The sequence below is a fragment of the Buteo buteo genome, chromosome 22 (genome assembly GCF_964188355.1).
Source record: "Buteo buteo chromosome 22, bButBut1.hap1.1, whole genome shotgun sequence".
In the NCBI taxonomy this organism is placed as follows: Eukaryota; Metazoa; Chordata; class Aves; order Accipitriformes; family Accipitridae; genus Buteo; species Buteo buteo.
In genome coordinates, this window is record NC_134192.1 from 3,788,206 (window position 1) to 3,804,561 (window position 16,356).

At 42.3% G+C, this 16,356-nt stretch overlaps 1 protein-coding gene across 1 annotated transcript; it reads right to left on the minus strand.

Moving 5' to 3' along the window:
• Nucleotides 1-1,447: 1,447 nt before the first annotated feature.
• Nucleotides 1,448-8,948, minus strand: SERTM2 (serine rich and transmembrane domain containing 2). The gene is made up of 2 exons (XM_075053910.1): nucleotides 8,709-8,948; nucleotides 1,448-5,491 (listed from the first exon to the last, which is right to left on the minus strand). The coding sequence occupies exon 2, from the start codon at nucleotides 4,891-4,893 to the stop codon at nucleotides 4,615-4,617; it is 279 nt and encodes a 92-aa protein (XP_074910011.1). The 5' UTR covers nucleotides 4,894-5,491; nucleotides 8,709-8,948; the 3' UTR covers nucleotides 1,448-4,614.
• Nucleotides 8,949-16,356: the final 7,408 nt, after the last annotated feature.

A 16,356-nucleotide genomic window follows, 5' to 3' on the forward strand; every position in this document is an offset into this window, starting at 1 on the left:
ATGCACAAGGATGTAGTCTTAAATCTTCTCCTGTAACTTTAGCATTTGTTTATAGAATTATGTATTTGGATGCTTTTTACTTAACATTCTGTGTAGTCTTTTTTAAGCCCACTGCACCTATCAAGCAGACATCACCATCTCTAGGTTTATTTTTCTATCAAAATGGCAACAACTAAATTGACAGATCATGTACCAATAAAATACTCTTTGGGATTTTTCCCCTTTTCAGATATATCTGCATCTGAATTTTTAGTCATGCATGTCATTGTAAGACTGCAGATTTTTTGCAGGGCACATGAATAAACAAGACTTTGAACAAACTTTCTGTCCATAGCAGAATTAAGCTGAATTACAGACACACCACAAAGATCTATCTTCTTTGAAAAAAAGTACAATCATTCCACAATTTCGCCTAACTTGCTACCTAATCTGTAGCAAATAGCTGGCTTGTAGCATTTACTTCAGCAGAGCCTAAGCAGCAGGAGGAATTGTCCGTATCTTTCCTGATCTGCTAACCTGCTTTAAAGTTATAGCTATCTGCACTAGGATGTTACTTCTGAAGTAGTTACCACATTAGTGACTAGGGTAAGGACCTATTTCTTTTCCTAGTGAAGACAAGGCATACAAGCAAATTTTCATTAATGCTGACAGTTAAATGGATGTGTGACTTCACATAATTTTGGGGTTTCAAACATTTTTTTATTTCTTTTTCAAGTAAAATCAAAAAGGGTCCTTTGGGGACCTCAAGGTTGATCCTCTGCTCAGTTATGCTGTTTGCAAAATTATGTTCTTCTCTGCAGTCCTGTGAGGATATGAAAATATATGTTTATGTTTATATAGTCTGACACAGAGAAGCAACATTTTCTACATATCAACCCTTTCTGCTCAGTACTTAAGGGTTTGTTAATGCAGAAGATTCGTGGACGTGGATGGAAATCACGTGGATGAGATTACTCAAGCATAAATCCTGTAGAATATATATGGTTTGGGGAGTTACACCATGCTCAGTTCCTGAGACCTCCTGGACTAAATACCCTCAGAGATTTGGTAGCGATGGTGGTTTTCTGATGACTGTAGGCTTACTCTGACCTCACAGTTCCACCCACAAGGAACAGCAATAGTTGTTTTGCTGCTCCTTCAGAACAACAGGTGGCTGTCTTCCCCCACAGGTAGGGAATGGAGGAGGTGATGAATTTACTAAATAGACATATTTGTTTCCAATGTCTAAGATGGGAGTAAAGATGGGAGCAAACTGTCCTGGTTCAAGTAATACTTACAGAGGCTGGTAGGGGGTCTTCTTAACACAGATGCCCCCTGAGGCCAACAATAAATTTGAAATGAGTGGCACCACTTGAGCCTATTTCTGCATGTAGGCTGGTCTCTCAGATCTGCACATGGGAATAGTACAGAGCAGTCAATGACTCACCATTGCTAGTAGTATGTCTCTTTATTTTTGTAAAAAAAAAACAATTTTCTGTAGCAGATGGACAAGTGGGAAGGAAACAGACTGCTGGAGGGGAAGGGTATGGATGTGACACCTGCAGTTCTCCAAGATTCAGCAAATCCATGCAAAAGTTCCAATAACCACTCCTCATAGCCAGAGAATGCCAAAGTCCACTAAAGCCCACTCAGCAAACACAGGTCAACACATCCTAACAGTCTCTTTTCTCAGAGACGTCAGGTCTTGGACATTATAAATGAGAATGAAAAGGGGGGAAAGGCATTCTTTTATTTCTCATTGGGAAAGGCTTTAAAATTTGCTGGCATTGTACAGACAAATGAGGCACTCTAAGTGTATCTGGGACTGTAGATGTATCAAGTAGGACAGATACTTGTGTGACGTGACGCTTTAGAGAGGAAAACTTGTCATTTTTGTGTTAGAAGATAGGGCTGTCTTCCTTAGCAGTATTATGTAGAAATACACAGTCTGCCCAAAGATATAATGTGATATAACATAATGATATATAAAGTGATTGCTCTTTTATTTACAGTATATTTACTGAATTAAGTTTTAAAGGGTTGTGAGACTCTTCTGAATTAACATTCTTTAGTATGAAGGAAAGAAATGCAGTCTTGACACTTACTTCTGGGGGGCTTTTCAGCTGAGATCAGAGCAATCAGAATTTGGGTCCCAACCCAGATTCTGATACTGTCATTTTCCATTAGTAGGCCTGATATTTTATGTCAATATTTGAATCTGTCCTGCAGCTTCTTGGAAATAAGGCTTTTCCACAGATAGTTGTGCTGGAAGGCTAATGTGGTTTAGCTGCTGATTTAGTATGTTAGAACATTTATGGTCTAAGTAAATTGTGGCTTTCAAATGGCACATCAAGAAAATTGAGAGGCTGTACAGGGCAAGCCAGGTGTTGAGCCTGGGCTAGTCTGTATCATGATGACTGAGTGAATGACACATACCAAGCCAACTTGATCTGCATAGATTTTTGTTAAATTTAAATGTCACTGACTAACTCAGTAGCCATCTCTCTTAGTTGGATTAATGTCCAAATCATAACACAGAATTTGGGCTCTTGTGCAGTACTGAGAGTAGCACTCCTTGAGAAGCCAATCTTTAGGTGGGCTGTGAAGCCAACTATCCTGCATGGTGATACCTGTGTGTTGTCCCCACAGCAGAAAGCTTGAGGGCAACCTGCCTCCTCCCTTCTTTTCCAGGTAAACACAGCCAAGCATGGCATGGGGAGATATTACTGAGAGTGTATTGTTTGCTGTATTCTCTTACACAGTCACCATGCTATTTCACAGATTAAACCTGCTCATGTGGGGGTTAATGGAGTATAAAAGGTGCTATTCAATATAAGGAAGCAATTTTTAAATAGTTTTGCACTAAACACATCAGTGAGAAAAACACTAGTCCTGTCTACGGACCAACTGTATCCAGTATGGACATTACTTGTCATTCTGCTCTCCCCACACACATAATCCGCTGTAAAAGCCATATTTCTAGTCCAAACAGCTCACCCATATGCAGACCTTTAAAGGTAAATAAAAAACCTGTTGTACACAAAGCATTTGAGAAACAGTTTCTTGTTACTATCACAAGTCTATGGAGTGAATGTCTTCTCTAATTTTAGCACTGTTTTTGTGGGGGGAGTTTATACTTTCCAAGCCCTTGGAGAGAGTAGAATTGGCAAGTAAGTGTACATAAATGTGGAAAGCACCAGGGGATTTTATCGCTAAGCTAGAATTAGACTGTAGCAAAGAAGATAAACTGGGTAAAATTCATGCCCTTTAGAGATGTAGCTAAGCAATCTTGCTCAAGGTTTTTCTGTAAGAGGCAGTGGCTCTCCCAGAAGGGATATGCCATATTTGATTCTATCTTTCCCGTCCACAGAAGCAAAGTCTATCTCTGCACATCATTCATAGATAAGCGGATTGGGTCAGATTGTTGCTTCATAAATTTAAATAAACATTTTTTTTCCTCGCTGTTCCAAATGATCCACCAGGCTATTTTAATCCAGTCCTATCTTTTAGTGCTCAGTGACTTTACTTTCCATCTGCATGTTCCCTACTAGTCTATGTCCAAAGCTGTTCACACTATTCATTATTGCAGTGCCAGGCCCTGGCATTTCTTCAACTTTCTTTGGAGGAAAACAAATGAAAAAGCTTTGGAAGAACTGGTCTGTCTTTTGAGAAAGAAAACCCAACACGGATATGAAAGGAAATGTTATTATGAATTTGAGTCTGTTAGGAGAACAATGTCCATTTGACTCACAAACTTTACACTGCATTTTAATTACTGAGTGATACGGGGAAGGCTGAAATGCATGAACATGTTTGTATTCAGCTCAGTTAATGTAATGGAGAACAAAGGAAGAGAGGTAGAGTGTCTTTTAACACTTTTTCTCTCCTGTTGCTCATTTCCTGCTGATGCTTTCTTTTTATTTTAAAGTTTTGTTAAATTTTATCTTTATTTTCTTTTGTCTTTTAAAAGTTCTGTCTCTTTCTGATATCTGGAATGCAACTATTCACTGTATGGTTTTTAACGTCAGAAACCAATAGTTCCAGCAGGTAATGAAACATTTGTATACTTCTGAAAGTCCATTGTGTAAATCTGCTGTTCAAGTGGAAAAAAAGCAGTTTAAGCGTTTCCTTCTTGAATGGGAGAAATGCCTGAGAATTTCCAAACCACTGATAATTTCTGTATGTGCCCCGTGGGCTCTTCCTGCTTATGCCACTTAGCTTTGTTGATTCACCTCTTTCCACAAGCAAGGAATTTAAGGGCAGAGGGATAGGTCAGCAAATACAGGCTCCAGGACACATTCTGGTATGCGTCTCTCTGGGTTTTTGGCTGTCATTATTGTGGCTTTTACCATTTTCTGCAAGGGCTTTTAGAGCCATATGAGTCTTTCCTGACAGCAGTAGGTTTCTGTAATGTAAATTTTATTGAGGGTGTTGCACACATGTTGCCTGTAGTGTCAACAGCCACTGGGTCCCAGCCAGTCAGTCTGAGTTGTGTGCCGCTCTCCAGATGCTCTGGGCTGCTGTTGATGGTTGTGCAATAAGTTGTAGGGCTCAATAGGCAGGCATTCTTTCCACCACCATTTTGCTGAACAAAACATATTTCACAAGCACAGAGCCCTCTTTGCTTTGGGGTCTCTAAGTGGTAGGAATCCTGCTGTGCATTTCCACATCTGTGAACTGTTGGACGTTCTCAGTGCTTTCTGGAGACGTGGTGATTGGGGAAATAACATGCTTCAGGCGCAAAAGCATGGAGAAAAGCAGTATTAGAAGGATAGCCAGAAGTGTTAGGAACAATCCCACATACACATAGAGGCTGGAATATTTATCTGCTGTTGTGTCTACTTCTGTAGCCAGAGTTGGAAAGTGGATGCGGCCAGTCAGGTTTCCGCGGAATTTGAAATAAATCTCAGTCATTGCTTTTTGTCAGCTTTGGTCCATTTTCCCTATTTACCTTCAAATTTCCTGTCTTCCCTTACCAGACTCACAAAGGAGGTCAAGAGAGGAAACTTTGTACAGATGGCACGATGGCTTCAGCAAGAAATGCTCCATCCTCTTGGTCTCAAGACTGCTGGTTCACACAGTTAAGCAGACTGCATGAGACAGGCCTTTGCAAATCATTTTGCAAGTTGCTATTAAAATGACAACAAGTATCAGACATGTGTTTTACACTGCCATCTGGCTTTTATTTTGTCCTGAAAATGCTTTGGTCCTTCTTTTGGTAGGTCACCTCCTTTGGTAGGGGAAAAGCTTTCGTCCTTCCCTCAAACTGAGCTGCAAAGGATTGCACAGCTTTGGTCTTTGCAAGTGTTTTCCAAACAAACTGAGTCAGCTTCCTGCCAGCTTCTCCCACAGCAGGTGGTTTATCCTTGTATGAGGTGGGGAAGGTTGTTTTCTGCTTTGCCAGACTGCTGGGGGATCTCTCCTCTCCTCTCCTAATCCAGGGCTATTGATACTTGCTTAAAGAGTATGGAGTTTTGAGTTTCTCATTACGAACAGGCAAAAAGTCAGCTTTCTAAAAGGAAAAAAAAGAGAGCCTACATGTGGTATCTTTAGAACAAATAGATAAGAAACCCCTTGTCATGCTCCTGTGAGACACCTTGAAATCAGGAGAAGCACTGAGTATTTAACTTTAGAGAAAGACCATGCAAATCTGATTGTTAAGGTCTCCTCTGGTAACACTCACTTCTTATTTATGGGTAAGAGAAGACCCCACGGTCTGTGGAATTAGATGTCACAGAGGAAGGGAAGATATGAATCCAGCCAGTGTCTTCCACCATGTGTCTCTCACTGTTTATCAGAACCCTCTGTTTCTGAGGCAGGATGCACCTGGCAGGCATCCAGAGCCCTACCTGTCCCACTGGGACAACTCTGCCGCAGGATATGACACTTCACTCACCTCCTGGGAGCAGAACTTACTAGAAATGGGGGGAGTCTTAATGTTTTAGCATTTTCAATTCTTCCAGCTGGAAACAGAAAACATAAATGCTGAAATTTCACTGTAAGTGGTACATCCAAAAGCATTATGTTCTGCTTTGGTAAGACCAGAATTTTGCTTTTAGCTGAAGCAAAAATTATAGCACTGAAACAAAGTGATGCAGTAATTTATAATGTTCACTACATATACACCTACATGAGATGTAGATAGAGTAATATTAATATAGTAATATACTGTAGTAGTCAGATCAAAATGAAACATTAGGTCAAAATGATAAAAGCTCTGATGCTTTTAGATAAAGATTTCACCTAAAAGACGTAGTGCTGCAAAACATTTTTACTTTCATGGGCCTTCAGTTTGTAAAATATAGCTGGTTTATTGACATTGTTTGGTTGCGTTCTCCCCATATACCAATGGGAACACCTTGCTGTTCTTCAGAGAGAGGTGGTTGAAATCTGGAGGCCTGAGTCATCAAGGAGATGATATTCAGGCTTTCATTACAAGCAAGACAGACTTACTTTGGCTCACGTGATGGGAAAACATCTGATGTGCTGAGTTTTTGCAGAAGGGACGCTGGGGATTGTCTACACTTTACCTCCCAGCTCCTGCAATACCTTCTTCAGTGCCAAAGCGTTTGAGATAACAGCAATCCATTTTAGGGAATATTGGGTCAGAGCCTGCTTAGTAATAGGCTGGCTAAGCTGGGCCAAATTGCTGACTGAAAAAATTGTCTGGGGATTTGACTTCTGCAGTCCCTGCGTGGGTAGTGGATTCTGTGCTGTGCTTTGTGTAGGAGGGTGTGGGCAAGCATGGTAGAAATGGGCTGCTCAGTATTTTTCCAGGGGCTGACCCAACCCCTTGGAACCAGTTACGCTGGCAGCAGGTTTGGTGCTGATGCAGAAGCATGGGACATAAAAGTGAAGGTTGTGTTGCAGCCAGGCACTTTTGCTCTCAATTATAGGGCAGTAACTGTTGATTTTCACACTTTGAACCTATAAATGGAAATGCTTCCCCCATGAAGAATATTCTTATGTTACACAGCAGGTGGGAAATAGAGGGTGTGGAGGTTACTGGCCATATTAAACCTCTGTTTTTTCAATATGATTTCTCTGTTGATAATGAAATGCAATCAGTCTGGAATCTGACACCTGTGTGAGTTTAAGTACAGAGCAATGTCTTTGCCCATCTCATCCGCTACCTTACTGAGAGCAAAAGCCAGAGCTAGTTTCTCTTCTGAAGGAGCAGAGAGCCTAATGGCTTTACATACTTCATAAAATTAGACTGCAGAATGCTGAGGACATTAGTCTGAAGTTCAATAATTAACTACAAACCAAGATGTTGAATTAACAAAGCTCAGCTGGGCATTTATTGATAAAAGGAACAGATTAATAGTAAAAAGTATTAGCTATGGGGAGTTGGCACAGCTTGCTTTTTTTTTCTTAGTCTCAACTATAGAATTGTCAGGAGCAATCAACTATTCAGACTATTGAAAGCTGTGAAATTAACTACATCTTTACCAGAAATGAGCCAGAATTCAGTAGCTCCAGGCAACTCCAAAGATTTTTGCTTTTTAATCTACCAATTATCTCACTGAGCACATCTTTTTGGATATTAGTAGATTCAGCTTTGCACACTCCCCTTTAAGGAATAGAAGCTTGAAGACCGTAGAGACCAAGGTCATGTGAAAATAAGTGGTATGCAAAGATTCTGAAAAAACTATGTATAAAGCAGGTCAGCACTATAACTTTGTATGACTCAGATTACAGGAGGCAAAACCTCACTCATTACCCTCAGAAGCCCTCAAGTCCATGGACAGAGATACTAAGTAGTTGTTATAGAGCAGAGCAGCTTTAACTATAGCCCACATTCCCTGTGATCTAAGTTGTTGATCAAGGCTTAGCCATTCTTCTCTGGCTGGTCAATACTCCCATTTCTGAGAGGTGCCAAGCACCATTAGTGTTCACTGATGCTCAGTAGGTACAGATTGATTCCAAGCAGACACTTTTTTTTTTTCAGTTTGTGGTTGTTATTGAGCAAGGATTAAAAAAAAAGCCAAACCAACATATTTCATTTAATAAAAATCAGTAATGAAAACAGAAGCTTCATACAAAACAACAGAAAGGTTTCTTCTCAGCTGCAGCTATCAGGGTTTGGGGAACTTCAGGTTTTATGAAGCCTGCATGGCCCTACTCTGCACCTTTGTAGGTCACAGAGGAGCAGAGAGAAAAAAAGATTTTCCCCAAAACAGTGCAGACAGACCGTACAAATTGATCTTACAACTGCAGTAAATGTCTTGTCTTGCCTACTCACTTCCTTTTACTCCCATACTCGGTTTAAGTGCCACTTGCCAGCAGGGCATCTCTGAAAGTGCAAGCAACTTTTCTGAGTTCTCTTTTGCTTTTCCACCCGATACTCTACTACAAAGAGGTAAGTGGGACAAAACAGAACAATTACTTGTGTAGCTTCTCCAAGGCTGTTAATTTAAACTGCACCGAACTGGCTGGCAAGCTCAGAAAGGTTTGGTTTTGAACACAGACAGCACCAGGTATATTCTGTCTGGGTGACCTCTAGAGAACAAAATCAACATTGAAGAAATGCAAACAAAGCATTAAAGTATCAATTCCGTCCATGGCTTGCATTTTTTCCAGGGAGGATCTGAGGGAGAGGAAAGGGAGGATGACTCTTCTTTCAGTGGCGGACGGTATTTTTTGTTCTCATGGTGAAGTGCAAGATAGTGTGTCAGTGTCTCAGCTGTGGTAGTGCATATGAAGAGAATGGAATAAAGCATAGTTACCTTTCAGAGCAGGCAGGGGTTGTTGGGACTAGGCACTAGAGCAGCTGGTTCAGACCATGAGCTTGCTGGTGATTTATCTAGGAACATCTCCTCCCAGGTAGTGAGATTTGTGCAGAAAAGATGTGCTGTCTTATTGCTGGAGTCAGGATATTGTCTTTTCAGCAACAGACATGCCAAGTGCACTTTTTCTTCTCCTCTGCTCTTGAATTCACATGGTTCGCTGGCAGGGATGGCTCTTACTGCTGGTCCCAAGATGTCAACTCACATCCTAACTGAACAGCATCACTGCTGATGCCCTTCCTTCGCAGGCAATAGGAGAAGGGGGCAAGGAGCCTTCTCTTCATGAGCTTCACTGCTTGGATGGAAACAGCCAGTCCCCTCCCTCAGCGGCGGTTCGAGCGGAGAGGATCGTAGTGCTCCTCGCTGCTGCATCTAGGCAGCAGGCAAGGAGGGAAGGGAGGGAGGCTGTGAGCTCAGCTCGCAGCAAAGTTTGTGCAAGGTTCGTCTTAACCCTTTCGTGCTTGCAAGTGGTAAACAAGACTGAGCTGCCTGCTAATTGTGGAGTAAGACGTGAGCCAGGAGGACAGGTTATCAGTTTCTGTCTCTAATTTTCAGGAAGGTGCAAAGGTTTTTTGGTTTGTGCCTCTTGGGAAGGGTTACCTGGTGAGGGTTCCCAGCTGGATTGCTGTCTGGAGCCATGGACAAGTGTCACTTTTTAGCAGAGACCCTCAGGATAGTCCCCAAGCGTTGCTCTTTTTTTGATTATTTTTGTCCCTGTGCTTACTGTTTGGTGGTTTGGGAAGGGCTGTGTGGCTTGTTTAGTTTACAGGTCCTCTCTCCCCTGAGTAGTTTGAAACTCTGCATGAATAAGCATAACCCCAACATTGCAGTGTTGTAGGCAAAAATGATTTTCACCAATTTATGAATGTGTGAAGCACAGATCTATCTACAAGGTGCCACAGAAATGAGGCGGAAGGAGCCAGGGTTGGGGTGAGAACCCAGACAATCCCGATCCCTCTGATTACCACACCTTTTGACTTGCATTTCTTAGCTCCCCTTGGCTGACAAAGTAAGGTGATCCTGTTCCAGTTATGACACAAATTAGGGTAAACCGTATCAATGAATCACTATAAATTTAGTTATGTGCATGTTTCAGAAGGGTGATGGGGAACAAGATTTCCTTTGCTTTATGCAGGGTGGCTCAGTCTTTTGGGAACAGATATCAGTCAGCAAGCCCCAAGGTTTCACCAGCAGTGGAGCACAGCTGGAGGTGACCAGCACATAGACAAACTAGCTGCAGTTTGCAGGTCTGAGCACTGACCTGTGTACAGCTGCATGCAGCTGTATTTCACATGTTCGTGTCCTTTGTGCCCCAGCAGGTGGGTTGGCTGGAGGTACCTCATGGGGTGAACCTGACCCACAGGCCCACACTGATCACTTGGCTTGTGGTAGTTCCCAGTGCCTACAGGTTGTCTTTCATGGCCTGTGTTTGGGGCACTGGGAGCAAGGTTCCCCTCTGAAAAGTGGGTCCCACACAGAGGTTTGGGAAAGCGGAGTTCATTCTCTCTCTCTGCAGCTTTCTGTGTGACAAAACAGAGACATTTAATCTCAAAACTGTCTCCTCAGAATGGAACTGTCTCCTCTCCTCTCTGGTCCCCCATGGCCGCAGCCTGAGCAGAGGGGCCAAAGGGTAATGAAACCCAGAGCTGCACCATTCTTTCATCCTCCTGGCGTGGACGGCTGTATTATAAATCCATCTTTCTAAGGGCTTTTCAATCTCTGGAACTCACAAGCACAGTGTATTATTGCAATGCAGCAATATTTAGATAAATAAAACATAGTACCTGGAAAAAATACAATTCCTCCACGCTTCTGTGATGGGATGAACTCTCTGAAAACCAAGACTTGTAAGGCAGCTTTAATTGCTGATTTTATTTCACATTTCCTTTGTTGTAATATCATGTGCAGTGCCCAGTATTGCAGTCTATGCCACAATTTCCCTGCTAGGCACAAGGAATGAAAGTACAACGGTAAACCAGAAGGAAGACTATGTGTATTTTTCCCTGGAATCTGTACAATTACTGCTTTACCAACAAACTACCTGACAGCACCTCCAAACCCTGGGTACATGACCTCTTATTTAAGAAGAAATAAGTGAGAGCTGTGTTTAACCAGGAATTATGTTCCTGGTTGAGTTATGAGACCCAGAAGAGACAGACAGACGTGTTGAAATCCTGCAACCCTGCTTTCTATATAATGCTAATGAGCAGTGCTGAAATGAAAGGCTCTCTCTCCATGTCCATGCAATCCAGCTTCGCTGCTCAGCTTTTTTTCCCTTTGTTGATTTTGCAGTAAATTATCTCTCCCTTTTGTAGGACCAAACTGCTATTTGCTGGATGGGTACACTTAGATTTCTTGTTTCCTTTGTAGCAGGGTATAATAAAGACAGATGAATTTTAGATAATGTCACAATTTATACCAGCTGAGGCTGATGAATGCTTGACTGAATGATTGCTGAATTCCTGAATTGTTGAGAAGGCTTTCTCTCTATGTAAATTTTTGGGCCAATCAATGACAAATTTGTGCTACATAAAATGAAGGTGTACAAATTCCCTTGGAAATACATGGAGATATGAACCCTGTGAAAATAATTTTTCAAGCAGCCATTAAGAATCTGGGGGCAAAAGACCAGGGAGCTCATTAAGTTCTTTCCTTTGCATTATTTGACGTTTGTCTCAAGCTTTGTATAAGGTCATTTTACACATCTTTCTCATAATGGTCCCGCACCAGTCTTAGAGTGAAATTTGAATTCAACAGAGAGCAAATAAGATCTCTGAATGATTGTTAGTGAGTATAATCTGTACATTCTTATAGGGATTCTTCTGTTATCCAAATTCATGAATCCTATGAACATGGTAAATGCATACTTTGGGTCTTTAAAAATTGCTTTCAGTGCAGCTGCAACGAATGGAGAAAGAGCTGTGCACTCCTCTCCCCCATGTCCCTTTCATAGCAGGCACAGCCCAGAATGGTTTATTCAAGCCCTCAGCTGAAAGCTAATGACTTTCCATCATTTGGGGCTGTTTGTGTGTGGGAGGGCCAGGGCCAAGCAGAGGTGTCTTTTGCTAATGTAGATGCTGTAGAGTGAACTCAGGAAAGAGCAACAGCTTGGTAGGTGCCTGTGTACATGTCAAAGATGACAGAGAAAACAGAGTGGCTGAGTTTTCAGTATTAAGGGCAGAAAGTGTGTTAAATTAAAGCAGATTTTAAAGTCAGAGCTGTTACGTCTGAAGTACATTCTGTGTTTGGACATATTTTCCACCTGTTGTTGAGAGGTTAAATTTAATACCAACTCACCATTTCTCCATTACTGTCCTTCCCTTTCCTCCTGTTAAAACAATTTCTCTCCTTCGCCTATGTGGTTAATCCCTGCCTGGATGAGAGTTTGGCTGACTGAGCTGTTGTGCTGAGCTGAGGCAGCTCGGCTTGCCTGGAGTTTCACTAGCTTTCAGAGGGCTTAGGGGGAGTTCACCCACTTCTCCCCTGAGAGCACTGCTAGAAACCTGCACCAGATGGCTTAGTAATCAGCTCAGCACTGTGAACTTCTAGTTGTATTCATCACTTATGGCAATAGTAACCATACTTAGCACTTCTGTATTTTCAAGACATTTCACAGTTACACAGTCCCTCTGTGAGGTACAGACAGCATTGAAGAGGACTGCCAAGCATCCGAATTTTAACAGCTTTTGTGGCTGTTACAGGCTTTATAGCTGTGCAGTGTAGCTACCTATGGGACACCTCCTTGAAGAGGTGCCCAGCCCCTTTCTAGCCTTAGAGGCCACAAGGTCCAACTGCTAAGGTGCCCAGCTGATATTAGACATGTTACATGGAAAAAGACCTGTCCTTTACCTTTCCTGCCTTCCCCACCCCTGCCCTGGCCATCCACAGAGGTGCTAGGAGGCCCCTTGCTGCCTTGGGGAGAGTTAGATAATTGGAACTGCCTGAGGTGGTTGCCTGGGGAATTGTTCTTCCAAAGATCAGGATGGTTCCTAGTCTCCACCTAGAACTTACTAGTGCTGTGAACAAGAGGGTAAGTCACTATGGAAGAGATGCTGAAGCAAGTGACAGCACTTAGTGCTGTTTGTCTTGGCAGAGTGGAATCTGTTGTAAATATGGGTTTGGTTTTTTTTGGAACCAAGTGGCAGATGATCTATACCACAAACAGACTTGTGGAACACATAAAAAATCATGTTTCAGTAGGTTTTGAGTCAGGAGTCTCTAATGAATGTTTGGACATTCAAATATTTATTGCTCATTCAGATTTGTGTGAAATAGGTCTAGCTGGCACCAGCTTTAAGGGAGAAATACCGCAATCCATGGGATGGCAACCCTGAAAGCAAAGAAACTTGCCTGGAGCTTGCTTCTTGCTTAGGCCACTAAGGGTCCCAAGAAAATGTACTGACTTCTCTCTGTCTCATTTCTTTTTCATGAAAAGGGAAAAATTACTAGTACCTCGCCCCCTGTAAATACTCTGTCAATACTAAGTGCAACACAAATGCATGCGGTCATGTGCCCACTGCTCCAGCAGAGCCAAGTGCCTTTCCCTCTCTGCATTCCCACACAATCTTGTTTTGTCCAGTACAGTGTGTCTGAAAATGCTCATGTGTTTGAACTAAAAGAGTTTTGTTGCTTTGAAAGGCTTTGGGCTGTTTTGACAATTTGGCTTTGTTTTGAACTTCCTTCATCAAAAATATTGCAATGCTTCAGTTTATTTATAGAAACTTATTCTCCCACAGATTAACTGAAGAAATTCAGCCTAGTCTGATGTTGCTGCTAATTTTTAGGAACATTGCTAATTTGATTTACTGTTGTCAGTGAAGGGCTACATTGTCCTGCACAGAATTCTGTCTGAAACAGTCATAAGCTTCATTTTCTTGAGTAAGCTTGTGAAGAAGGCATTGCAGATCCCCAAAAGGGTGTTAACACCACTCACAGAAGAAAATTCCAGTGCTCTAGGTAAGTCAATGAGAGCTAGCTCAGGTAGGGCCAGCTGGCAGTGAGCAGGGTCATATGGAAAACGCATGGAGCAAGGCATGTCTAAAAAGCAGGTTCCACCTGGATCCAAACCGAAGGTATGTCAGCCACCCTCCATCAAGGTCCCACACAGGTCCTTGTGGGCCTCGGCAAAAATTAGTTGAACAATGAGTCAGGGATAGAACTCAAAACAGATCCTGGTTCTCCAGCCCATGGTCTGGAATATTGTTATTTCCTCTGAAGTAGGACAGTTCTTGCAGCAGTGCCTATTTTTAGGGAGTTCAGCACAATTTCTAGACTCAAGAGCTTCAGGTAAGTCTGGACAAGCTTTCAAATGTGCTGATCATCTGGTTTTGGCTAGCCAGTTGCTAAGATACAACCTGAGACATTATTGCATGAAAGTGAGCCAGTCAGTTTTAGTCACTTAAAATGGGTGCTTGTTTTTTTTAACACTCACACTCAAGCTTGTCTTACGGCCCATCCGCACTGCTTACTAGATGAGCTTAACATGACTCATGACAATGCACAATAAATACTAACAACTGGGCCTTATTTTAGCAACAAGATAGCAGACTGGCTTCCAGGAGACTAGGTTGTTTCTCTGCGTGATGGACAGATAATCCATGTGGACAGTGCAGCATTTGTTGGGAATTGGGTCACTCATCGAATTTTCTTCTTCCTGTCTGCACAGCAGGGATAGTACCCCGCGGGAGATTTGGCATGGACCTCAATATCAAAACCAACACCTGAAGTGTGTCTATGCATGAACCATGCACATTTTATGCTTTGGTACTCTGCTTTTTTCTGAAACTGGACTTTCTTGATGGAGCCTGAAAATCTACTTGTTCATTTTTTATTCCCACCTCATTTCCCCACCACCTGACTCCGTGCTCTGGTTGTGGACAGCATTGCCTTCAGTGTTACTTAATATTGGGCCATGGGCAAGTGGGTGAGTCACCCTCAAGTCACGGGTTATGCTGTGGCCACAAAGCTCATCTCAGCCCACCCAGAGCTGTGCCTGTCTGTGTGCAAAGAGCCCTTTGACTCCTGTGAGCTTCACACAGATTTCTGCCTGCAGGAACAGCTTGTAGGGCTAAGGCTTAGATGTGATTCCCTGAAAGGTGCTTTTCACAACACAGATGATGTGAGGAAGGTCTCAGATACAATCACAGATGTTAAAACATGTGCCTTTGCTCCTGTTACAAAGGTACCACCTGAACTTGCCAGGCAGCACTGTGATTACAATGCTGATCAGTAAAAGGCTTTTTCTTCAGAGTTGAAATCCTGAGCAGAACTGTCCTAAAGCTGGAGTTCACTGTTACGCAGGATGGTATTTTGGTCTGAGCCCAGAGCTCATAGACTCAGGTATTCACTAACTCATGGCAAGGACCCATGAGGCATAACTTCCAGAATCTTTAAAATATGAACAGATATTCCCTGAGTTCTAACCAAATCCTCCAAGCCAAACCATAAAGCTGAATGCACAGTGGGTAGCGTATGGGGAATGCTAGCTGCAAAACAGTTAAACCCTTTCCTGAAGTCTCCGATGTCACATCATTTGCATGATTCACAGTTAACAGATGGGCTTATGCCTATATGGAGGGGGGACCAGTTCTTCAATTGCTATCATTAAATAATAATTATGACAGTTTATACTGAAAGGAAAACAATTTTTTGATGACTGCATTACATCACTTTTTATTTCTTTGGTTTGTTTGTTTTAATTCCAGTCTTAAAGAAGAAAATCCCTTTTCTGAGTTCTCATTTACAAAATATGCAGCTGAAAGAACTCTGCCCACCCACACACTCAACATTTCAGATATCAGCATTTCCATCCAGGGTTGGATGAACTCTTTCTAAACCCGTTTGGAGGAAACATGGTTGAAATCTTTACAGCAGGAGAGTGAAAAACAGTCATAGATGTAAACACTGCCATCTCTGCTCTGCCACCGGTTTTTGCTGCAATTTTGAAGAAAACCTCCCTTTGGATGTATCTGTTCTATACAGGAGAACACAGCACAGGAATCCTGAGCTGCTGCCATTTATACTAAAAGAGTTATCATGCTTTAAGATAAAAAAAATTCTTTAAGTGATACAAAAGCCTATGTTGCTGTACCTGACTAGCATGGTTTTGGATTAAGTCTTCCAAGGGTTCAGATTATCCCACATCCGTCTGCTTCAGAGCTACCAGCACCTTCCTCAATATGGCCTTGCCCAAGCAAGGTACTTGATGGGTCTGAAAGGGTGTGTTGAATCAGTGCTGCTCAGCCCCATTTTCTTTGGGTAGCTGTCTGTGGTTACCTGTACAACATAGGAAAATTCATCTTACAGCTAAGATGTTCCTGATGGCCTCTGCATGGGGATTCTGGTGCAGAGGGACATAATGCCTCCTGGCACAAATATAAACATTGCAGATGTGCCTGGGAATAAGCCCTCATTTGTATTTAACCTGTGGGTGGGCATGAGAACCCATTGGTGTTTATCACTGAAATAGTCAGGAACATCAGAGTGGGAAAAATACCTGCACTTTCTTCCTTTGCATCATAAAACAGCCGTTCAGGTATTTCTCTTTAATCCACTTCCCAGGAGTGACCCTTCCCAATAGCAGAGATCT